This window comes from Catharus ustulatus, chromosome 25 (genome assembly GCF_009819885.2).
Source record: "Catharus ustulatus isolate bCatUst1 chromosome 25, bCatUst1.pri.v2, whole genome shotgun sequence".
In the NCBI taxonomy this organism is placed as follows: domain Eukaryota; kingdom Metazoa; phylum Chordata; class Aves; order Passeriformes; family Turdidae; genus Catharus; species Catharus ustulatus.
In genome coordinates, this window is record NC_046245.1 from 6,966,041 (window position 1) to 6,989,772 (window position 23,732).

Genomic DNA, 23,732 nt, shown 5'->3' on the forward strand with positions numbered 1-23,732 from the left:
GGGCACCTCAGGACCACCCCACAGTCATCTCAAACCCTTTGAGTCCACTCAGAACTGGGCATCCTGGGGCTGCCCCAGGGTCACCCCGAACCCAAGGTAATCCAGAACAGGGTGCCTCAGGGTCCATCCTAAAAACCCGGGGTGACTCCAAAACTGGGCACCTCAACCCCCGGGGTTGCCCCATGGTCACCCCAAACCCCCGGGGTCATTCAGAACTGCTCTCTCCCCTGGCACCGCGGGGCCGCCGCCGTTTTGGGGGTATAGCAGCACCCGGGTGTCACCTGGGAGGCTCCTCCTGTCCTGAAACACCCACATGCGTGGCTGAGAGGTGGCTCACGGTACCAGTGAAACGCCGTTTTGGCAGCCGCGCGGCGCCGCGGCCCCAGCGGGAGGAGCGGTATCGGTACCGGGAGTTCTCACGCCCCCTTGCCCCCGCACTCCTGCCTCTTGGGGCGGTCCCTGCTAACGCAGGACCCCAAACGGGCACCTCGGGGCCATTGGGACATCCCACACCGAGCATCCGGGCGGCCCCGGGGTCAGAGCACCAGGGACGTCACCCGAACACCGGCGGCGTCATCTAAAACCACGGGGCCCGGGGCGGAGCGGGGCAGTCCAGCTCCCGAGGGGGAGCGTGGGGAGCCCGGCAGGGGCTGCCGGTAACCAACCGGACGCGCTGCTGTGCGAGGCGGGGCCGGCAGGGGGCGCCGTTAACGCACCGGGGCCGCCGTTAACGCGCCGGGGGCGGAGCGGCGCACGGCGGCGCCGGTAGGGGGCGCGGTGCAGCCCCGGCCCGTCCGGTCTGTCCCGGCCCCGGTAGCGGGCAGCGCCCGACGGGGGCTTTCGGAGGTGTCCGGCTCCCCCTGCTCGGTACCGGGGAACCGGCGCAGGGCACATGGCGGCGGCGATGGACGGCCGGGCGGCGGCATGAGGCGGCGGCGGCGGGGAGCATGGCGGCGGCGGGCGGCGGCGGGGCGCGGCGGGGGCTGCTGAAGCGGAAGCCGAACTTCACGCTGCAGGAGCTGGAGGTGCTGATGAGCGAAGTGCTCCGGTACGAGCCGCTGCTGTTCGGCGCCGCCGCCGGTACCGTGAACGCATACGAGAAGCAGAAGATCTGGTGGCGGATCACGCACAAGGTGAACGCCGCCGGCCGCCACCAGCGCGACATTGGCGAGGTGAAGAACCGCTGGAGGGGGCTGCGCCGCCGTGCCGGGGACAAGATCAGCCGGCACCGGCTGGAGCGGCAGGGCCCGGCCGGCAGGGCCTCCGCCAGGAACGGTAACAGCGGGAGCAGCGGCAATAACGGGAGCAACGGGAACGGCGTGGCCGAGCCCGGCCCGGGGCCCGCCCCTGCCCCCGTCTGGGGTGCTCGCGGCGCCGCCGGAACCGAGCCTCCGATGCGCAGCGCCGAGGGGTCGGCACAGCACGGTGAGTGGACGGGGAGCGGCGGGGGGACGGGGCAGGGACACGGGAGTGCTGGGGCCGAGACAGAAGAGTGGAGACACGGACATGGAGGACCAGGACACGGCCTTAGGGGACCGGAACCGAGACTAGGACAGGGGAGAACGGGGGAGGGTCACGGGGATGCTAGGACCGGGATGCGGGGGGACCGGCACACAGACACAGGCACTGGGACAGGTGTGTGGTGGGACAGGGACATGAAGAACCAGGACACAGACGTGGGAGACCGGGGCAGGGATTTGCTGGGAACTGGGTTGGGATATGGGGGACCAGATAGGGCCCACGGATGAGGTGGAATGGGACATGGAAAAATGGGTTTAGGAAGTGGGGACAAGTGACAGGTACATAGGAACATTGGGACCAGGACAGATGCATGGAGGAAAAGGTTCAAGAGAGACAAGGACCAGGGAGTGTGGGACCAGGACATGGACATGGGAAACCAGGACACAGATGCAGGGCCACTGGGATTGGGAGAGGATGGAAGGAACAGGGACACAGGGGACCAGGACCAGGAAATGAGGGGATCAGGATGCAAGAGACCATGACAGTGACATGGAGATACTGTGACCAGGATTTGGGGGTCCAGGATACAGACATGGGGAACTGGGACTTGGATGCAAGAGAACTGAAGCTGAAACAGGTCGCTGGAACCAGGGCAGGTGCACGCAGGGAGACAGGAGACCAGGACCACAGTGTGGGGGATCAGGAAAGGGACACAGCCAGACCAGGACACAGGGGCAGGTGCATGGAGAGATGGGGATGGGGACTCAGGGGACCTGGATCAACACCTGGAAAACCAGGACACAGGGTATTAGGACAGAGACATGGGGAACTGGAACAGGGACACAGGCATTGGAACCAGTACGGGGACATGAAGTAACCAGAACACAGAGGACCAGGACAGAAACATAGTTCTGGGTCAGGGACACAGGAGACCAGGACCAAGAGCAGGAGACAAGGAGCAAGAAACTGGGAACAGAACAAGTGTGTAGAGGGACCAGGACAGGGATGCAGGAGATTAAGGCCAGGACAGGGACACGGGGACCAGGACATGGATACAGGGCACAATGACAGGGACATGGAGGATTGAGACAGGGATATGAGGGCATCGTAAGGCATCATTAAGCCTGGGAGAGATACATGGAGAGACTGGGACACAGATCCAGGGAACCAGGGCAGGGATATGAGGGGACTGGGACCAAGATGTGGGAAAAACTGGGACCAGGACAATGGGACCAGTACAGGTGCATGGAGGGACTGAGGCAGGAGCAGTGGGACAGGCACACAGAGGGAACATAGAGTCAGGGCAAAGGGATACGAACATGGAGTATTGAGACAGGAACACAGGTGACAGGGATGTGGGAGAACCAGGACAGGGACATAGGAGACCAGGACAGAAGGGTACCAGGATCAGGACAAAGATACGGGTGACTGGGATTAGGACAGGGACAGAAGGCAGGGGGTACTGGGACCTGGACAGGGGATAAAAAGGGGCTGGGAGCAGGGCAAAGACGTGATGGGATTGGGACAGTGACATGGGGCAGGACCAAGGAGACAAGGAACATGCCGGTACTGGGACCAGAATAGGGCCATGGGGATTAGTGGAGTGAGAACTGGGACATGGTGGTATCAGGACCAAACAGGCGCATAGAGGCACCACATTCAGGACAGGGATATGTGTGGACTAGGATAGGGACATAGGGGTACTGGGACTGTGCAGGCACCACATTCAGGGCAGGGGTATGGGAGTACTGGAAACAGGAGAGGGACAAGGGACACAGGAGGGGGTTGAACCATCATGAAGGATATGGGACTATGGAGATATGTGTAGATGGAACCAGGACTGGGTGCAGGAGAGGGGATGTGGGAACATAGGGATGGAAACAAGAGGGTCTGTCACTTGGTCCATGGAGCACTAGGGACACGGGAGATCCCTGCAGCTGCCCTGTGCTCCCCGTCCCTTCCACAGGTGTCAAGGAGGAGCCGGTGAAAGAGGAGCCTGTGGAGGTGAAGACTGAGCCCTTCCACGGTCCCGCTGCTGACGGCATTCCTGGCCGCGGCTCAGACTGCCGGCTGCCCCGCACCGGCATCTGCCCACCCAGCGAGCTGTGCGAGGGCTGGAGCCGGAGCCCCCCGCGCCCCGCACCCTCCGAACTCTCCCTCGGCGACCTAGGTGGGCAGCAGGAGTCGCTGGGCTCCGATTTCCCGAATCTGCTATTGGAGCAGGAGACCGAGCAGCTCAGTCACTGCGGCTCGGGAGAGGCGGGGCCCCCCGGGCCGGCGGGGTTGGACGGGACCCCCGAGTGCCCCCAGCTCAGCCTTGTGCAGTCCAATGAGCGGCTGGTGCAGGAAATGCGGGCGTTCCGCCTGGAATACGCCGAGAGCCGTCGGGAAACCACAGCTGTGCTGCGCGGCATCGCTCAGGCACTGGGCGTGCTCAGCCGCAGCCTGGCTGAAATCCGTGACCTCTACCTCCGGGAGCAGGGGGTCCCCAAATCCTGAGCCCCCCACGCAGCTGGCTGTGTACACACACCCCTATCCCTCCCCCCAGAACCCACCTCGCTGCTTTTATTATTTTTTTTTATTATTATTTCTTTTCCTCTCCATCCCACTTCAATAAAACTCAGAGCTGCACCCCCACAGCTCCCCCCACCCCGGGTGCCTCAGAGGGTTTTTGGGGGTGATAGAGTGCAGGGGCCTGGAAGATGGAACAGGGGTTTGTCCTTTCAGGCGGCTCTTTGGCTCTTTTCTCCTAGACTGATTGACTCTGGTCCCAAATTTAGCTAGCGATGCTGGGGAGGGGATGAATCCCACCAGGAACAACCATCGGGGTGACACACTACCTACCCACCCTTCCTGCTTATTCCTGTCCAGGGGATTGGGCGTGGATAGAGGAATTGTTCATGCACCCACAGTCCCAATCCCAGCACTGAATTTGCTGCTTTCTCATCTGAAAGATTCCAGGGGTGGTTTCACACCCCCGTTTTGAGTGAGGGGGGCTGGGTGGGTGGCAGCACTCCAGGCTGGCTCATCCAAGCGGCTGATTTGGTGGGAATTGCCCATCCCAACACAACTTTGGGATGGAGAAGTCTTGGGAGCAGAAGGGAGAGGGCGGAATTCATGTTCCTCTATTTTACAGTTCATGGGAGGGGGTTGGGGGTGTTGCCCTCCCCTTCTTTCCGCATTAGAGAGTCACTGAGACAACAACACCAGGCTGTGGGCACAAGACGTCGTTTAATGCCAGCCCTGGGGGAAAGAAGAGCCAGGGGTAAATCCGGGGTGGGTGTGCAGGGAGACAGCAGTGCACAGCCATCAGGGGACCCCCCCACGAGTGCTTGGGGCTGCTGGCACCCAGAGCCAGGGACTAGGCACCCACAAAGGGCCCAGTGTGCAGGACAAGGGCCGCCCTGTTCTGCTGGCGTTGGATCACCCCAGGATGGCCAGGAAGAGCCGGATCCAGCGCCGGCTGGGGCAGCCCTCCAGTGCCAGGGGGGTTCTCAGGGGTCCCCAGCTTGGTCCCGCTGGCCGGCGGCGGGTGCAAGGGTCCCCGCCAGGGCTTATGCTCCAGGATAGCTGGGCTGTGCCGGGACGTAGGGAGGTGGTGCTGAGGGGGAAGCAGATAGACTGTCACTGGGCCACCAGGCCCCCTGGGAAACAGGCAGTGTCCCTGTTCCCCGCTGGTGCTCACCTGTGGGGTAGTAGACAGGGGGGCCAGAGGGGTACATGGGGTACTGGGCAGCAGGGCCAGGCGGGGGATACATGGCCATGGGGGTGAAGCCAGGCTGGGGAGGCGAAGGGCCGGCTTTGGAGTCCACGGGGATGGGAGCTGGAGGAGCTGCAGGGGGGTAGCTGGACAGGGGGATTTCCGGGCCTGCAGGAGAGATTGGGGAGGTCTGCGGCACCCCGCAACAGGGACAGGGACGGTGCCTAAGGGTGGCAGTGGCCCTCAGGGTGGTGGGCACTGGGGTGTTATCCACAGCCCAGTGACCAATTTTCCCCCTGCATCGCTTCAGGTCCCACCACCTCACCGCCCCACAACCCCTCCACTATGTACTTCAGGACCTCTCCTGCTCCCCCCATCCCTGTACTCTACCCCTCCTCCTACACCTCCATCCCTGCAGTCCACCCCCCCACCCTCTCAATTCCACCCTGCATTCCAACAGCCCCCCTTCTTCTCGCGTCCCCCACTACCCACCCCCACCCTACACCTACAGGACTCTTCTGCTCCCTCTCATACCTTCAGCTTCCACCTTGCACCCCAACACCCCTGCATATCTCCAGCCCTGCCCAGACCCCTTTACCCTGTACCTACTGGAACCTGCAAACCCTCATCCCTGCAACTTCCCCCTTGCCACCCCCAGGCCTCCCTACATTCCTTGAGGCCCCCTCAAAATCCCATCATCCTCTACCTCAGGAACAGTCCTGCAGCCCCCTATCACTGCTGCCCAACCCCCCCACTCCAATCCTTCCCTGCATTCCTCCAGGCTCCCTCTTCCTTGCTTCTTCCCAAACTCCTTCATTCTCTACCTACAGGACCCTCCTGCACCTCCCATCCCTATAGCCCACCCACACACACACCAATTCCCACAGGCTTCCATCCAGGCTCCCCCAATCCCCCACCCTGTACCTACAGCACTGTCACGCACCAAGCCTCCTCTTGCACCCCCCATCCATGCATCCCCCATTCATGCACCTCCCATTCCCCCAGGTCATCTTAACCGTGCATCTCCTTACCTGCAGGATCCTCTTGATCCCACTCCTCCTGCTCACCCCCATCCCAGTATCCCCCATCCCTACAGAACCCCACCAGACCCCCATTCCCCCTGAATTCCTCTAGGCCCCCTCAACCCTGCTCCACCCCCTTTTGCTACAGGACCCTCCTGCACCCCCTCCTCTTGCACCCCCATCCCTGCCCCCCAGCCCCACACCTTGCAGGGGGGTTCGGAGGTGCTGCCGGCGCTGGTACAAGTAGCAGCAGGAGCACATGAAGCAGCAGACGATGGTGGTGACGATGGCGATGAAAAGCACCACGGCTGAGGCGATGCCCGCGATGGTCTTGGGGCTGTGGGACCCCCAGGTGTGAGGAGCAGGGCCTGGGGAGCACTAGGGCACACACTCCCAGCCAGCACCCACTGATACTGTCCACTGCCCAGCACCCAGTGACACCGTCCAGTACCACTGCCCACCACCCCAGAGACACTGCCAAGTGCCCAGAACCAATTCCCAGTGACACTGTCCAGCACTGCTCTCAGCACCCAGTACCAGTAACCACTGCCCAGCACCCAGTAGCACTGCCCACACAGTAGCAGTGCCCAGTACCCAGTGCCCAGCAATCAGTAGCGGTATCTAGTGCCCCACACTGCCCAGCACCTAGTGCAAGTTTTTAGTACCAGCATCCAACACCCAGTGCCAACACCCAGTATCAGTGACCAACCCGCAGCATCCATTTCCCAGTGTGCAGTGCTCAGTATCAGTGCACTGCATCCAGTGAACAGAAACCAGTGCCCAGTACCAGTGTCCAGCACCCAGAACCCAATACCAGCACCCAGTACCAATGCCAAGATCCCAGTACCCAGTACCAGTACCCAGTGCACAGCAGCCAGTAGCAGTGCCCAGCACTCACTGCAAAGCGCCCACTGCAAAGCACCAGTGCCCAGAGCCCAACAGTACCAGTATCCAACACCCAGCACCACTGCCCAGTGCCCCAGTACCCAGCACCCAATGCCCAGCATCCAGAGCCAACAGCCTGGCAACCCAGTAGCACTGCCCAGTACCACTCCCCAGAGCTCAGAACCAGTGCACAGCACCTGCATTCAGCATCTACTAACTGTGCCAAACACCCAGTGCCCCCGCCAAGTACCAGTGCACAGCATCCAGCACCCAGTGCCACTGCTCAGTACCAATGTCCAACCCTCAGTACCACTGGCCAGCATTCAGTACCAGGGCACAGCATCCAATACCAGTACACAGTATCCAGCATCCAGCACCCAAATGCCCAACACCCATTACAAGGGCCCAGATACTACTGCCCAGCACCCAATACCAGTCCCCAGCACCACTGCACCACTGCCTAGTGCATAGCACACAATGACCAGCACCCAGTACAACTGCCCGTCACCAGCACCTAGTACTAGTGCCAAGCACCCAGTCCCGCTCAGGGGAGCCCCCAGCCCCACCAGCCCTGGCTGTGGCACCTGAAGACATGGCAGTGGCGCTGCTGGCGCTCGGTGAGCAGGCGCAGAGGGTCTTGGCAGCAGTACCGCTGCTGGCACGTGCCGCAGCAGAAGGTGAAGAACTCGCAGTCGAAGCCAGGGTGCCATGACCCGTTTCTGTCCAGGTACCACAGGCAGTCTTCACCCCCGGCCACTGTGGACAGCCACCTGTCACCAGGGCCTTGTAGCACCTGGCCATCACCACCCTCAGGGACATCAGCTGCACCCCATGCCCTTCATCCCTCATATGAGCACAGCCTGTACCCCACGTGTCCTATTCCCTTGAAACCCAGTCCATCCTGCCCCATGGACACCCTCAAATACACTGCTCCTTCCTATCTCCCTGTCTTTCATAACCCAGCCCCACATCCCCCATGCCCTGCTCCATCCTGCCCCATATCCCTTAAAACCTGCTCCATCCCGCCCCTGTGTACCCCCACATCCTGTTCCATCCAGCCTTACACCCTTGCAGACCCCCCACCATCCCACCCAGCTCTCCGGGCCCTACAGATTCCTCCAGATATCCCCAGCTTCCCCTCCTTCCGCGTGTTCCAGTGGCACTTCCCACGCTATTTCTGTCCGGAGCCACCTGTCTTCCCAGAAATAGCCGCGGGCCGAGGCCCGGGGGCGGCCGGAGGCGCTCGGGCAGCGGACGGGAGCCACGGATATGGGCTTTTGGGGAGCCTTATACAGCCCAAAATGGGACCACGGCAGCTCAGGGACAAGTGGGGAAACTGAGACACGGGCTCGAGCACAGGAAGCCCCCAGATTCCCCGGGGCTGGGCATCCCGCTTCGGTTAGCCACCAACTCCGTGCCTGCTGTTCCCGGGGACCAGCGGCTACCGGGAACACTCCGAAAGTGGCAAATGGGAGGGAGGTTTGGGGGGGTGGACACAGTGCCCAGGGAGACTGTTGCAAGCAACCCCCGGTCAAAGGGACCGTGTGTAGCACGACTTAGTACGGCGGGCGGCACCAAGTCCCACCCAGCGGGATCCTCGTGTGGCGCTGGTGGCATCGTGTCCAGTCGCAGGGTGGCACTGGACCCCACGGCCCTCCCCGGCCCCCGTTATGCCTCTTACCCATCGAGGCGGCCACGGCCACCAGCAGGGTCCCAGCCAGGGGCCAGCCGCTCCCTGGGCCGCCGGGCCCCATCCCGGGGCCGGGCCCGGTGTCCCCGCTCAGCGCTGCCCGGGGTAGGGGCCGCGGCTGCTCGGCGACACCGGGACCGGGGCCGCTCCCGTGGCCGGTGCTGGTGCCGCCCGGTGCCGGTGCCGCGGGGCCGCTCGCTCTGACGGTGTCTCCGGGTGCTGATGCGGGGCCGGCGCAGGCCCGCAGTGACGCCGCAGCCCGGCAGCGCTCGGTTGCTGCCCGGTGTCCCCCCCTCTCCCGTCCCCCCAGCGCCGCCTCCCGCCGCAGCCACCGGTCCCCGCCCGCCCCCACCGGTTGGAGCAGCGCCGCCGGCCCCAGGCGCTGGCTTCTCCAGCACTGCCCACCCCCCCACCACCACTGTGCTCCCCCGGCAACACTTACTTTCCCTCTTCCTGCACCCCATCCTTTCGCTCCTTCTTGCACCACTCCCTGCACCTCACCCGCATCCCATCCCCTACATCTAAATCTAATCCCTTCCCTATCCCCTGCTCCCCATCATTTCCCCTCCCAGCACCCCTTCTCCCACTTCATCCCACCCCTGTACTCATTTGCCTGCCCTGCACCCCATCCCTTCCCTGCACTTCATCACTGGTTTACAGCACCTTTTCTCCAACCCCATCCTTTCCCTGAACACCTTATTTCCCTCCCCCTGCACCCCATCCCTTCACCCACCCTTACACCCCGCCCCTGCACCCCGCACCCTCCTGCACCCCAATCCTGCACCCCCCACCTCCATTCCATTCTTCCCTTCCAATCCTTGCCCCTTTCCCAGCCTGGGTCACAGGGTGCCAGGGGCACACAGCTGGATCTGGGGCACCCTTTTAGCACTGAGATCACCCCATTATCACCCCATTACTGCCCTTAGCACAGCCAGACCCCAAATCTGCGAAGTCCCATCCCGGCAATGCCAACTGGACCCAGGGATGGGGGACCTCAGAGGGGACATGAAGGTGACACATCCTGAGAGTGACGTATCCCAAAAAACACCTTTATTAGATACCAGAACCTCAAATTCAGGGTCGTGGTGACACCAAGGTCACCTTAACCACTGGGGTCACAGTGTCCCTATCAGCATTGCAGTGTCAGTGAGGGAACCGACGGTGGGGGCCAGCCCCTGCCACCCCGCTGTGGCTCCCTCCCGTGCCCCCACGCCGGGGTGGGGAGGCATGAGACGTCTGCACCGCCCCTGGGCCAGCCAGGATGGGCTGGGGGTGTCGGCACTCACACTTGTGTGACAATCTCGCCATTCTCAGGCATATAGACCTGCACGGGCACACCAGCTGCTGACCGTCGCAGCACCTGCACCGGGGGACCCTGGGGGGACAAAGATGCTGTGGGTGTTAGCACCCCACACTGCTGGGGGAGGGCACATCCCAGCACCTGGGTTTGGGCTGGGGGAGTTGTGCCCAGCATGTGTCCCAGCTGAGCCATGGGTGCGTTTGTCCCAGCGAGACTCCCAGGTGGAGAGGGGGAGCTGGCCACTGAAATGTCTGCAGAGATCCTTCCCTACTCAAGGGAAACCCAGTGCTGCCCCAGGGACCCACATGGATCTTGCCCTAGTGACCCCCTGAATTCTTGGTCCTTCCCATGGGAGTCTGTGGGACCCGAGTCTTGCCCCAGGAACTCCCTTAAAGTTCTGGTCTTTCCCCTGGGACCCCAGTTCTGCCACAGCAACCCCTGTAGGGTCCTGGTCTTGCCTACTTTCAAGTGGAAGTAGGGGCCTACATGGAACCCCAGTCCTGCTCCAGGAGCTCCTGGTTCTATATGGGACTTATATTGCCTCTGGGACCTATATGGGATTCCAAACCTGCCCATGGGACCCTCAGCAGGTCCTCATCCTACCCTAAAGGACCTTTAGGACCTTACTTCTGTTCCCAAAAATAGAAGACCCTAGTCCTGGCCATTGAACCTCCTCAGTAATCCAGTCCTGCCCGAGGGACCCCTCTGGGACCCAAATTCTTCCCTTGTGATTCCCTCACGACCCTAATCTTCCCACAGGGACCCATTCATGACCGTGGTCTTGCTCCAAGAACCATCAGAGACCCTCCAGACTCAATTCATGGGACCTTGGATTTGCTCAGAGGACCCTCAGAGGGTCCAGATCCTGCCATAAAGGATCTTAAAGGACCTTGATCCTCTCCTCCTCAAGACCCTCCTGGTCATGCCCCAGGGTCCCTTCTGGGATCCCAGTCCTGTCCCAACAACCCTCATAGGACCCCATGGACACCCTCAGGTCTTCACTCCTGCAGCAGAAATCCTCATGGGACCCCACTAGAACCATGAGTCCCTACACTGCTTCAGGGTAACAACTCATGTCATCTGCAGAACAGCTCTCAGGGTGTCCCCCTTCTCCCACATGACCACTCCCAGCCAGACCCCATGTCCTACCTGAACCAGTGACAGGATTCCATGAGCAATGGGCACATCCCTGGTGGTGTCACCATGAGGTCTCTGGAAAGCCCCTTGCCGGTCGAGGGAGTGGGGCCGGGCACCCCTCAGCCGGGCACGTTGGTGCCAGGACTTGAGCTCCTCTGTGACGGTGGCCTTGGAGAGCCCCCGGGCCGGAGTGGGCACGTAGTCTTTGAGCGAGGGTGTGCGGACAATGCGGCTATGGGAGGGGACCAGGCGCTGGTACCGCAGTGGGGCCAGATCCTGCTCATACAGGAAAGTCAAGCGGCCAGCAGGCGGCAGGAGCTGGAGGGCACCTCGTGGGTAGCAACCAGGCTCAGCAAGGGGCACCGGAACTGCAAAGGACATGTCAGGGCTGCTGCTGCCCGGGGAGGTGGTGTGGGAGATGCCGGAGAAGTCAGAGATGCTGTCATCAGAGCCAGAGCAGCATGCAGGGCTGGGGGCTGGGATGCAGGAGGTGGGCACAGTGACTGTGTAGTAGGTGGGGCGCCGGCGGGGTGTGGCACTGCGGCCCCTTGGCTCAGCTGGCTGCCAGCATGGGTCCACCCTGCGGGTAAGACACAGTGACTGCAGGAGCACCCCTCCCCTCATCCCAAAGCCAGGGCAAGCCCTGGGAAAAATGCACCCATGGGTGTGGGGTGTAGCCAGCCCGTGGGGAGACATCTAGCCTCCTCCCATAGGATAGCTCCAGATTCCCTATGGGGCAGATGATGGAGGTTTGACCTCCATCATCTCCACAGGATTAGTCCCATCCTCTCCATGGGATTATCTCCAACCTCCTCCCAATGGATTTCTGCCCATCCTCCTGACAGGGTTTTCTCCCACATCCCCATAGGATTATCTTCATCCTGTCTCTGGGATTACCTCCATCCTCCCCATAATATTGTCTCCATCCTCCCAATGACTGAGCTCCACCATCTCCATAGGGTAAATTCCATCCCCTCCCAATGGGATTATGTCCATCCTCCCCATAAAATTTTCTCCATCCTCCCCATAGAGTTAGGTCCACACTTCCTTTGGTGTTCTCTCCATTATCTTCTCCACGGGATTATCTCCTCCATGGGATTATCTCCATCCTCCTCCCCATGGGTTTAGCTCCATCATCTCCATGAGGTTCTCTTCATCCTCTCCCACAGGATTACTCCCATCCTCCTTCCCACATGGTTAGCTCCATTTTACTGCCAGTGAGACTATCTCCATCTTTCCTATGGGATTATTTCCAACATCCTCCCCATGAATTGAGCTCCATCATCTTCACAGGGTTATTCCCATCCCCCTTCTCATGGACTGAGCTCCATTTGCCACATGGGATTATCTCTATCCCCCTCTCCATGGGGTTATCTCCATACTCCCTTGCAGAAGCCCTTGTCTATCCTCCCCCTGCTCAGGACATACCTCAAAGACTGGGTCTGTCCCTGCTGTCCTGATGGCTCTGGGGTGCTGGGAGCACTGGAACCTGCTTGCTGGCGCAGGACCAGGGTCCGGATGGGGACGAACCGGTAGGGGAGGTCCCCTGTCCTGGAGACTGGGGAGCCTGCAGAGTCAGGGCTGCCAGGGGCCAAGGAGCTGGCAGGGGCAGCCATCAGGGACCCAAGACAACATTGGGAGCTCTGGGTTTCCGCATCATCAGGGTCAATGCTGGGATTTTTAGCCCTCTCATAGGGTCTGTCCAGGCTGGTCTCCTGACAGGGATTGGCAGGGGGCATCAGAAGACCAGACTCTTTCTCCTCCTCCTTGGTGGTGTCCTTGGGAGATGGGGGCTTCTGTGGGGTGGCATGTCCTGGTGGTCGTGTGTCCTCTGCAAGAGATATGGAGGGTTGGAATGGAGGGAACACGAAGAGATGGTTGGGATGGAGGGAACAGATTGATGGTTGGCAAGGAGGGGAGATGTGGGGGGTTGGGATGGAAGAGACACACAGGCATGAAGAGGACACACGGCAGTGGAATGGGATGGAGGGGTCACAGGGAGAGTAGGGATAGAAGGGACACAGGAATGTGAAGGGAACATACCAGGGGTCCCCCCTGGTCCCCACAGCCCCCTCACCCTTCTCCAGCAGGCCAGTGTCAGACATGGAGCTCTCGTCAGAAGCACTGAGCTCTGAGGGGCAGGGCCCTGTGAGAACAGGACCAGGGCCGCATCCAGGTGCCAAAGCGCTCCCACGGTCCCGCCACCACCCAGCACATCCCCTCGGGCTTCCGCTCCCCTCTCCCACGCCACCTGTTCCAACACGCTCCGGGACGGCAGCGGTACCGGCCAGGCCGGCTCTACCGAGCAGTGTGCAGTTCCCAGACTGCACAGGATGGGCAGGTTGGGGGCACCAACAGGGAAGGAGACACCCTCACCATGGCCCTTGTCCTTGGAGGGGACAGGAACAGAGAGAAGGAGAGAATTGGGACCAGCTTGGATGGCTGCCACTGGGAGGCGGACACGGCAGCTGGGCCACATCCTGTTCCCCTGCTTTGGGTGCTGGTGTTGAGGATGGATGATTTGGGATAGTTATGGGGTGCAAGTGGCAAGGGTGAAGTATTGGGGTACATTCAGGGGGGTGCAATCAATGGAGGTGGAGTACTGGGGTGGATTCAGTGGGGTACCATTGGGGACGGTTTATCGAGGTACATGCACCATGGATGAAGTTTTGGGGTATGTTCAAGGGGGTACATACACAAGGGATGGTGTGCTGGGGAACACGCACTGGGGACAAAGTTTTGGGGTGCACTCACAAGGGTACAACCACCAGAGATGAAGTATTGGAGCACCTTCAAAAGGGTGCATTGACAGTGAGAGCATATCAAGATGCATATACCAGACAGGGGGCATTCAAGGGGTGTGTGTATTCAGCAGGGATAGGGACCTGGGGTGCATTCACCAGGAATGGTATGTTGGGGGGTATTTTGGAGGGGTGCATTCATTGGGGGTGTAGAACTGGGTTGTATTCACAGGGGATGGAAAGTTGGGGTGCATCCAGGGAGGTGCATTCACCAGGGATGGGAACTGGGCTGCAGGCATTGTGGATGGCATATTGGGATGCATCCAGAGGGGTCCATGCACTTGAGATGAAGGACTGGGCTATGTCTAGTGGGGTGTACTCACAGGGAATGTGGAATTCAGGTGCATATCCCACGGACAAACAACCAAGAAGCACCCCTGCTCTCCAGCATCCCCGCACCATCTGAGGGGCTTGGGGAGCTCACCCTTGGCAGTACTGGTGTCCTGCTGCCCTGTCAGGAGCCGCCGCTGGCTCAGGACCTGCTCCAGGTCCCGCAGCTTCTGCTCCTCCCGGAGCGCTGCTGTCTGCCGTCTCTTCCGCACCTGCCGGCCAATGTTCTCCTCGTGGCAGAGCCGGCGGGAGGCCTCAGCAATCTGCAGCTGCAGGGCTCGCTCCCGTTCCAGAGGGTCCTGGACGCAGGGGACACGCTCAGAAAAACACTTTGACACCCCCAAGTCCCACATCGTGCTTAACCCCCCAACATCACTCACAGCATTTGGGATCCCAATCCCTCCCAGCATCTCATCTGGGACCCCAACAACCAGCACCACTCTTGGAACCCAACACCACTCATCATGTTCAGGACCCCACCACTACCCGTAACATTTGGAACTAATTTTCTCCCATAATTCTGGCATGCCGATACACCTGGGACCCCCTCCACACCCATCATATTGGCACCTGAACTCCACACATTACGTGTAGGACCCCATTATAACTTCATTAACTCAACACCCCAACAACACCCATCATGCTCGGAACCCCATCTTGTGCCATCTCCTGGGCATCCAGCACCCCAACACCAAATATTGCATTCAGAACCCAAAGATCTCCCTTCACTGGCACATCTCAGCAACCGAACACCATCCATCCATCATGTTTGACAGCACCCCCTGTCCCTCCTACAGCACCTGGTACCCAACCACCACCCATGGGATGGGGATGGCAACATTTCCAGGTGACCCTCAGGCAGCTTCCACAGGGCAGGGGAAGGAAGGGGATGGGACGGGGTGCGATTGGATGGGATGGGATGGCATGGCATGGCATGGCATGGCATGGCATGGTATGGCATGGCATGGCATGGGTCCCCATCATCTCTGCACCCCAGGGACCGCCTCACCACCCCATGCAGAACGATGATCTCATCGAGCTTGAAGGCAGCTCCGATCCTGCGATAGACTTTGGGGGGCTTCTCGCCAGCTTTCAGGGGATACTCGCAGGGCAGGGTCCCCGTGAGCTCCTGAGGACAGCACAGGGACACTGAGCAGAGCCATGGCAGCATGTGAGGGTGGGCAGGGGGTCCTCGTGCCCTGCTCACCGCCTCACGCAGGCACAGCCGCCGCAGCTCCTGGATGCAGCCATCAAGCCGGGCCTCCAGCGCCTGTTGCTGCCGCCGCCCTGCCTGCACCCGCTCCTTTGGTGGGGACACTGGGCTCTCAGGGCCTGGAACAGACACATGGACATCTGGAGGAATGGGAGCAACCAGGCACCACCCCCTGCCACCCCACAGCCTCCCTTCCGTAGTTTCCGTCTACCACAAGGCAAGGAAAATGCAGCCATGACCTTCCCAGCAGCACCCACCGGTACTCCAGGTTCCTCAAAGCAACTGTGCCTCCCTTCCCCCCCAGCAGCATTCGTGGGTGTACTGACACCCCTAGAACACCTGTTTTCCCCACCCAGCAGCACCCACTGGTGTTCCAAGACCGCCAGAGTATCCAGGAACCCCTCCCCTGGCAGCACCAATGGGTACTCCAATCCCCCAGGGTAAGCATGAAATTGCCCCAGCAGCACCATGGGTGCTTCAACTGCCCCCAGGACATGTGTGACGTCCCTGCTGGGGGGTGAGAGGGGGGGAACAGGAGGAAAGTTTCAGTCTGACTCAGCCATCACAAGCCAAACACGTCTGAGTCAAATCCTGTCCAGGGCACCCCCCACTACACTTGGGGTACCTCCCCAAACTCAGGGGAAGCCTCCATTCCTCCACCCCTTCATTTCCCCAAAGCTTTCTCCAGGCAGCTCATGTGTCCCCAGCGCGTCCCCACGCACCGAAGTGCTCCGTTCTCTGCCTGGAAGGAGGGGCACGTCTGTCAGAGCACCCGTGGGCAACAGGGGCACCCCAAAACCTCCCTCACCCCCAAACCCCCTTCTCACCCAAGTGCATCATGATCCCGCTGTCCATGTCACTTGCTTCCCCCATGTCGAGCCGGGACCCTGTGGGCAACAACGGGGACACAGCTCGTCCCCACGCCCCCAGCCGGGCTGCACTCATGGGGGGCCTCCCACCCTGCACTCCCAAAATCCCTCATGTCACCCCGGGCGTGCCGCGATGGAGGCGGAGGCCAGGCGAGGCTATGTTAGCTTTCTTGTAGGTCCTACCATAAATAAAGGGTGCGGACAGCGCGAGGCGGGGTAAGGGTGACACCCTCGAAGGGGTCAAAGGTGGTCGGGGTGCAGCGGGGTGGGGGGGACTGGGCGGCCCCTCGCTCCTGCCCCAGCTGGTTTCGCTGGCCACCTCTCCCAGTTTTCCTTTCTTTTCCTCTGGGCGGGCGGCGGATCCTGGGGCGGGAGCGACCGGCGGCCTGGGAAAAGGGGGTCCCCAGCACCCCAAGACTCCCAAATTCTTGGAGAGGGAGTGAAAGGGGAGCAGTGAGACGAGGGCAGGGGGGTCACACCGCTTTTCCAGCGCCGTCACCTGGCCGTGCCTTAGTTTCCCCAACCCGCTTCACGTCGCACTTGGCGGCCAGAGGGAGGGCGGAGGTCCCGGGGGTCCCGGCAGGGTGCGAGAATACCTTACCTGAGCCCGCCGCCGCTGCCGGCTCTGCTGCGCCGAGGCACGGACGGGTCTGGGCTTGAACGGAGGGAGGAGCAGGGTGAGCAACACCTGCCCCAGTCCCCGCTCCGCCCCGCTGGACGGCCCCCAGCGGCTGCCTCGCACGGCTCTGCGGAGAATGGAATGACGCTGCACGGCACGGCACGGCATGGCACTGTATGGTATAGAGTGGGTGACATGGCAATGCACAGTGTGGCATGGTTCACTGTGGCATGGCATGGCATGGCATGGTATGGCATGGCATGGCATGGTATAGTGTGGTATGGCATGTTTTACCATGGTCCGGTTTGTGTTGACATGGTATGACATGGTATGACATGGTATGGTGTGGTTCAGCCTGGTACAGTGTGGCATGGTGTGGCATGGCATGGCACAGCACAGCACCTCAAGGCATGGAGTTGCGTGTCATGGAGTGATGTGGCATGGCATGGCACCACATGGAAATGTGTGGTGTGGGATGGAACTGTGTGATATGGCATGGAATGGCATGGTACGGTATAGATGTGTCACAGCATGGCTTGGCACATTACAGCAGGGAGTGATGCAGTTTGGTGTGTTGTGGCACCACAACCCAGCACAACCTAGCCTGGTGTTTGCTGGAGGCTTCATCCCTAATGCCACATAGGCATGGGCCAAGCACAAGGTCCACTGTCCCCATCCTTGCTTGGCCATCCATAGCAGGACAGTGGCAGGACTGTGCCAGGACAGTGCCAGGACTGTGCCAGGACAGAGACAGGATGGTGCCACCATTGTGCCAGGATGGTGCCAAGACTCTCCCAGGCCGTGAGAAGATAATGCTGCAGCCATTGTAGCTCCTCTGAGCTGGACTGGAGTGAGTTGGGCACATCCTGCATTGCTACACCTGGCAGGGTGGGGATGGCGCTAGACAGGATGGGGTAAAAAGGCAGAGAACTGGCAGGGTGCAGACAGGAGATGCTGGGAGCAAACAGGGCGCAGGCGAGGAGTGCAGGAAGTAGTCTGGGGGGGAGGCGCAGATTCCCCAAAACAATGGCCTGTTCCCCACCTTGGTGTCCAAGGTGGTGCTGTCAGCCTAGGGCTGTTGGTGTAAGACCTATTCAAACCAGGATCTCTTCCTTCCTCCCAGTTGACTTCTGCTGCAAGTGAAAAGGGCAGGAGTGAAACATGTTTAACTGTGGAAATGGAGAAAAACACCAGGAGAAGACAGAGGAGAAAGGAGAGGGACAGAGGAGAAAGGAGAGGGAGACTGAAGGAATGAGGAAGGCTCTGTGCCACCAGGAGATGGCTGAAGACCTTGGATGGACACCAACTGCAGCTGGGCTGGTGGCGCCACTGGTAAAATGAGCCAGTGACCACAATGCTCACCCTCCATCTCCACCATGCACCATCGGCCCAAGGTAAATCCACCCCATCCCTGTCTCTGTCCCATCCCTGTCTCTTTCCATCAAGAAAACCAGATTAAAGACTTTATTTGATTGTTTTCTGGTTCATGGAGCCAGGGCAGGTGTAGGTCAGGGGAAGAGTGTTGCCTGCATCCCCCATACCACCCCTGGCACTGCCTTGGTGTTACCAGCTCCTTCCAGTTCTGGCACCCTGATTGTCACTGGCATGGGGACACCAAGGCTCCAGTACTCACCCCAATCACAGGCTCACTCAGAATGGTAGCACCAGGTGCTGTTCCCAGTGCTGGGATGTGTTGAGGACGGGGGCAGCCCAGTCTGTGCTGGGGGCTCAGGGACCTCTGCTGGGTTGGCTTTGGCTCACGTCTGCTGGGCAGCTGCCTCTGCCAGTTTCACCTTCTGCAGGCTGTTCCGCACCTGCAGGAACTCAGGACGAGGGTCCACCTCTGGTCCAGCCAGAGCATGAGCAGGAGGGGCAGCCAGGGACCCTGCTTGGGATTTCCCCAGCCCTCCTCATGACCCAGTTGTCTCCTGACACCGGTATTCCTTCCAGCTGTCACCATGACCTGGTCACTGCTGGCCATCCCTTGACTCATGTCCACCCCGTCCAGCTTCCTTTGGCCACTCCTTAAGTTCCTTGGACATTACTCAGCCCAACTGCCCCAGCAGCCTGATCAACACTTGGCTGTCCCCGGGAAAGGATATAACTGGATGGACATGTGGAGGATGGATGGATGGATGGATGGATGGATGGATGGATGGATGGATGGATGGATGGATGGATGGATGGATGGATGCAGGGATGCAGGGATGGATGGAGGAGGGAAGAATGGTGGAGGGATGGAGTATTGGAGTATACAAGGACATATGAATGGAGAGATGGATGATCTCCATCACCCCTGGCATCCTCATTGTCCTTGGGGTATCCATCACACCCCATCCCCATTCCCCTGGGTCTCGCAGCCCCACGTCCTAGTGCCAGCACCCACCCAGAACTGTGCTGCTCCTCAAGGTTTTGTCGTCACCTCAGCAAAGTTGTTGCTAGTAGGGATCAAATCGACCCCCAGTGTCCCTCCCATTGGGAGCTGCAGCTGGCCATGGTGGCTGGGTGCAAGGGAGCTGGAGGAGAATGGATATTCTCCAACGGATATGCTCCTCATTAGCTCTGGAACCTAAGGAGGGCGAGGAGTCTTCAGGCTGAGCACCTGGCACTGGACAGGCACTGGAGCCTGCTGGGAACACCAGACTCTCTTGGGGAGCACTGGGAACACTGAGCATATTGGGAACACTGGGTTTACTGGGAGCAAAGGGTTTGCTGGGAGCGCTGGGACTGCTGGGGCTGCTGGGGGTAATGGGAACACTGAGAGCCTTAGGTTTGATGGGGGTCCTAGGAACACTGGGAGCTCTAGGGATTGCTGGGGGCACCAGGACCACTGTGAGAACATTGGTGCCACTGGAGGCACTGGGAACACAGGATACTGGTGTCACTGGGAAGACTGGGTCAACTTGGGGCACTGGAGTCTGCTGGGGGCACTGGAAACACAGGGACTACTGATGGGCACTGAGAACCCTGAGGATTGCTATGAGCACTGGGAACATTGGTGTTGGGTACACTGGGAACACTGGATTGTGTGGGTTACTGTGGGGACTAAAGGTTACTGGAGAAACTGGGCTGGGGATTGGATGCACTGGATGTTATGAGAGGTACAGGAGTTACTGGGTGCACTGGGGCTTACTGGGAGGACTGGAACTCACTGAGGGCTGGAATGAAGACAGGTTGCACTTGGGTGATATTGAGCTACTGGGAGGACTGAGGGCTAGTGGGAGTACTGGTGGGTTACTGGGTCACTGCCATGGGGACTGGTTGCACTGGAGAGGTACTGGGAAGACCGGGGCTTACTGGGGGCTGGGATGAGCACTGGGCACTGGAAGGTTATGGGGAGATTGTGAGTTACTGGGGAATCCGGGAGTGACTGGGGTCTGGTTGCATTGGGGACTGGGGATTACTGGGATACTGGTGTGTTACTGGGAAAACTGGAATGGGGACTGGGGGGTTACTGGAAGGACTGGGGGAGGTTACTGGGAATACTGAGGGGTCATCGGGACCCCTCACATGGGGACTTGTCACACACGGTTGAGTGCACAGGCAGCTCCTGGGTAGAGCGGGCGTTGGTTGCGCTCGGGTGTACTGGTGCTGCTGGGCGCGCACCGGGCCATACTGGCTCTGCACACGCACCTCCTCCAATAGGCGCTCGATTGAGGCCGCCTGCTCCTCAGGACTGCGTGGGGCGGGTCGGCGCTCGTCTAGCCGCGCCTGTCGCCCGCTTCCGCTGTCGCGTTGGCGCCGCGGAGTCCCGGGAGGGTCCGGGGGCGCCATGACCAACGGTGGGAACGGGTGGCCTGGGGGTCAGAGGGTACCATGACGGGCCTGGGGAGAACCGGGGGCTGGCATAACCAGTACTGGAACGGGGAACGGGGAACGAGGAGTTGTGGGCGGACGGGAGGGTCCAGGGGGCCTCCATGACTGGTGGTGGGAACTAGGGAATGGACGGACCGGGAAGTCCGGGCGGGTCCGGGGCCTCAAAGGGAGGGGAGTGGGGGAAACGGGGACTTTTGGGGGTTCCGAAGGCGGGGGTCTGATTGGACACCCTGGGGGAACACTCAGGTACCGGCGGGCGGCGGGGGAGACGGGGCTGACGTGAGGGAGGTACTGGGAGGAGCTTCTGGGAGAGTGTCACTTTGGGGACGGAATACTGGGAGTTCTGAGTGCTTTCGGTGGGGATACTGGGAAGTCTGCGTCCCTTTTTAGGGGGATCCTGGGGAGTCTGCATCCCCTCATAGGGGCAGAGATAGAGGGGGTCCTCTTGGAGGGGGTTGGGTAGGGGTCCGGAGAGATCGCTGACCCCTCCCCGACCTCCCCGCAGTTTACTCCCTGGACGGGCTCCTGGTGTTCGGGCTGCTGCTGGTTTGCACTTGCGCGTACCTGCGGAAGGTGCCCCGACTGCGCACCTGGCTCCTGTCCGAGCGCAGGGGGATATGGGGAGTCTGCCACAAGGGTGAGGGACACTGTGGACACTGGAATATGGGACGGGGTTGCTGGGAACATTGGGATGAGGGCACTTGGAACACTGGGGTACAGGATGAGGATGCTGGGATCGCTGGGGTCGGGTCTGGGACAGGGGCATTGAGTCCAGGATGGGGACACGCAGATCTGGGGTGGGGACACAGACAGAGGTCTGGGATGGGGGTTTTGAGGTGTGGGCTAGGGACACAGGGTTATTGGGAATGGGAACAGTGGGGTTTGGGATGGGAACATGGGGTCTGGGATGGGCTCATGGGGATTCAGGATGGATCTGGGACAGGGACACGGGGCCTCACCCCACCCTGTCCCACCTGCAGCTGCTGTGATTGGGACCCGTCTGCATGTGGCTGTGTCCGTGTCCTGTCTTCTCATGGCCTTCTACGTCCTTGTGGGAAAGTGACCACGTGAGGAGCTGCTGGTGACATGAGAGAGACCCTGGGACTGACTAGAGATCTTGTGACTGATTCTGAAGACCCCCAGTATGGACCAGAAACCCTGGTACTGATCCCAGTGTCCCAGTACCAACCACAGATCCCGGTACTGACCCTGAACCACCCCCAGTCCTGCCCCTGGCAGCAACCTGGATCCTGCGAGTGGCAACCCAGGGACCATCATGGCCCGTCAGCCTCCGTGAACGCACCAAGGGCAGCTGGGGGGGCCAACAGGGCACCTTTAGACTGTTGGAAAAGGATTTGTCATGAATTCTGTAGAGAAGTGGGTGAAGGGACCCCCAGGACTCGGGGACTCAACTCTGCCTTGTGAGCCCCTTCTCTTGATGCTGAGCAGGATCCTAGTGATACCATAGCAGGCTGTGGGGGCCAAGTAGGGCCTGCCCCATCCATGGGATTTTCCTATGCTCCATGGGATTTTCCTATGCTCCTGTAGCGTGGGGGCCCCTCAGGGGGGGTCTCCTTCTGCAGTGGGGGATTGGTGACCCCCCCGGGTTGTAAATACTGGACCACCACATACAAATAAAGTGGGGGTTCCTTTGTGGCAGTGCTGGCCTGGGGGTCCTGTGGGGTTGGGGGGCCTCCTGTGGGATTTTGGAGGGGTCCTATGGGGTAGGTGCCCTTATTGGGTGTCCTGTGGTGTGGGTTGAGGGTCCCATTGGGTGTGTGTGAGGACATCCTTGGAGGCTGGCTCCTATGGGATGGAGGACTCCCATAGTTATGGGGGTCCTGGGGTGGGGAGGATTTGTGCAAAGTGGGAGGGGCGGCTGTGCAGTGGGGAGTTGTTGAGTGGAGCCTCCCGGCCCGGTTCGTCCAGCTCTCTGGGGCCGGGAGCGATGCAGCCCCTCAGTGAAAGGCTGTGCCCTCCCCCAGGTGAGTGTGCCCGGCCCCGCCTGCGCATGGGTGCGTGCGCGCGCGCGCGCATGCGCGGGAGACGTGGAGCGGGGCAGTCCTCCGGTCGGGCGGGGGCGCCCTGATAGCTGTGGCACATTCCCGTCGTGCCCCGCGCGGCTACGGTATATCTAGGACAGGACCGGAAGTGGCGGGTGATTGTGGCGGTGGCTCTGTGTGTGCCCGTGTGTGTGTCTGTGTGTGTGTCTGTGTGTGTGTACGCGGGCGCGCGTGTGTGTTTCTGTGTGTGTGTGTGTTTGTGTGTGCGTGTGCGTAGCGCCAGCCGCCTTCCTTCCCCTACACGTTGATCTTATTCGATCGGCCGGGCTTCGCCGGGCCGAAGTGAGAAGAAAGCGCCGCGAAGCCCTCGGGCGCTGTGCGGCTGGGCCGGGCGGGATGAGTCGATCAGATAGGCGAGGCCACGGCCGATGAGCGCCCTGCGATTCTGACCCGCGCCCACGTCTGCAGCCCCGGGGCCGGCACCGACCCGGCCCCGACAGCGACGGGAAACGAAACGCCCCGGCTTCATTCCGGCCCTTCCAGCGCCAGACCACGTGGGGAGGCGACAAGCTGGCCCTGCACCCAGCTCCGTGCTTGGGTCTGAGGGGTCTGTGCCAGCCTTGTACGCTCCGTGCCATGCTGGGAGTAGTTCATCGGACCCTGCCGTTGTGTGGGGCACTTTAAAGGCTGAGTACGGGGCTGTGTGTGAGCTGGGCACGGACCCTGCTGGCTCTGCGGTCTCTAATGAGACCTATGAGCACAATACAACACGTGTGACACCACGAGCATGGCCTTTGTTTTATTTGGCATGTGTGGTGATATCCATGGTGGTGACAAAGCTATGATGGTAACCAGGGGACAGCCACAGTGGAGACGAGTAGAGTTA

The 23,732-nt window shown here is 60.7% G+C and overlaps 4 protein-coding genes and 1 non-coding gene across 6 annotated transcripts; 3 read left to right on the plus strand and 2 right to left on the minus strand.

Annotated features, from left to right (window-relative positions):
• The first annotated feature begins 757 nt into the window (after nucleotides 1–757).
• Nucleotides 758–4,110, plus strand: LOC117007243 (collagen alpha-1(I) chain-like). The gene is made up of 2 exons (XM_033080244.2): nucleotides 758–1,425; nucleotides 3,428–4,110. Exons 1-2 carry the CDS (start codon nucleotides 948–950, stop codon nucleotides 3,958–3,960), a joined length of 1,011 nt encoding a protein of 336 aa, XP_032936135.1. The 5' UTR covers nucleotides 758–947; the 3' UTR covers nucleotides 3,961–4,110.
• Nucleotides 4,111–4,673: 563 nt separating this feature from the next.
• SHISA4 (shisa family member 4) lies at nucleotides 4,674–9,237 on the minus strand. 2 transcript variants are annotated; one of them, XM_033080246.1, is made up of 5 exons: nucleotides 9,201–9,237; nucleotides 7,653–7,824; nucleotides 6,387–6,520; nucleotides 5,147–5,351; nucleotides 4,674–5,062 (listed from the first exon to the last, which is right to left on the minus strand). In XM_033080246.1, exons 1-5 carry the CDS (start codon nucleotides 9,220–9,222, stop codon nucleotides 4,885–4,887), a joined length of 711 nt encoding a protein of 236 aa, XP_032936137.1. In that variant the 5' UTR covers nucleotides 9,223–9,237; the 3' UTR covers nucleotides 4,674–4,884. The 2 variants fall into 2 exon arrangements, with proteins under 2 accessions (XP_032936137.1, XP_032936138.1); XM_033080247.2 differs by lacking the exon at nucleotides 9,201–9,237 and adding an exon at nucleotides 8,750–8,857 and having other exon boundaries at nucleotides 4,934–5,062; nucleotides 5,147–5,329.
• Nucleotides 9,238–10,040: 803 nt separating this feature from the next.
• Nucleotides 10,041–17,040, minus strand: INAVA (innate immunity activator). The gene is made up of 8 exons (XM_042779995.1): nucleotides 17,010–17,040; nucleotides 16,367–16,426; nucleotides 15,534–15,658; nucleotides 15,336–15,455; nucleotides 14,421–14,625; nucleotides 12,624–13,026; nucleotides 11,208–11,775; nucleotides 10,041–10,133 (listed from the first exon to the last, which is right to left on the minus strand). Exons 2-8 carry the CDS (start codon nucleotides 16,410–16,412, stop codon nucleotides 10,041–10,043), a joined length of 1,560 nt encoding a protein of 519 aa, XP_042635929.1. The 5' UTR covers nucleotides 16,413–16,426; nucleotides 17,010–17,040.
• A 3,677-nt stretch (nucleotides 17,041–20,717) lies between these two features.
• On the plus strand, nucleotides 20,718–22,502 carry TMEM167B (transmembrane protein 167B). Its single transcript, XM_033080150.1, has 3 exons — nucleotides 20,718–20,809; nucleotides 21,349–21,480; nucleotides 21,824–22,502. The coding sequence occupies exons 1-3, from the start codon at nucleotides 20,800–20,802 to the stop codon at nucleotides 21,904–21,906; spliced, it is 225 nt and encodes a 74-aa protein (XP_032936041.1). The 5' UTR covers nucleotides 20,718–20,799; the 3' UTR covers nucleotides 21,907–22,502.
• A 519-nt stretch (nucleotides 22,503–23,021) lies between these two features.
• On the plus strand, nucleotides 23,022–23,300 carry LOC117007369. Its single transcript, XR_004420118.1, has one exon.
• The last annotated feature ends 432 nt before the right edge of the window (nucleotides 23,301–23,732 follow it).

Excerpts from the sequence above, each read along its gene's own strand:
- LOC117007243 (XM_033080244.2), top strand. The coding sequence starts at position 948 with ATGGCGGCGGCGGGCGGCGGCGGGGCGCGGCGGGGGCTGCTGAAGCGG. Across the intron at positions 1,426-3,427 it reads CGAGGGGTCGGCACAGCACG|GTGTCAAGGAGGAGCCGGTG; the intron begins GTGAGTGGACGG and ends TCCCTTCCACAG.
- SHISA4 (XM_033080246.1), bottom strand. The coding sequence starts at position 9,222 with ATGGGGTGCAGGAAGAGGGAAA. Across the intron at positions 7,825-9,200 it reads GGGGTGCAGGAAGAGGGAAA|TGGCCGGGGGTGAAGACTGC; the intron begins GTAAGTGTTGCC and ends GGCTGTCCACAG. Across the intron at positions 5,352-6,386 it reads CCTCCGAACCCCCCTGCAAG|ACCTCCCCAATCTCTCCTGC; the intron begins GTGTGGGGCTGG and ends GGGGTGCCGCAG.
- TMEM167B (XM_033080150.1), top strand. Across the intron at positions 21,481-21,823 it reads ATGGGGAGTCTGCCACAAGG|CTGCTGTGATTGGGACCCGT; the intron begins GTGAGGGACACT and ends TCCCACCTGCAG.
- INAVA (XM_042779995.1), bottom strand. The coding sequence starts at position 16,412 with ATGGGGGAAGCAAGTGACATGGACAGCGGGATCATGATGCACTTGG. Across the intron at positions 15,659-16,366 it reads CGGGATCATGATGCACTTGG|GCCCTGAGAGCCCAGTGTCC; the intron begins GTGAGAAGGGGG and ends TGTCTGTTCCAG. Across the intron at positions 13,027-14,420 it reads GGACACCAGTACTGCCAAGG|AGGACACACGACCACCAGGA; the intron begins GTGAGCTCCCCA and ends TATCTCTTGCAG.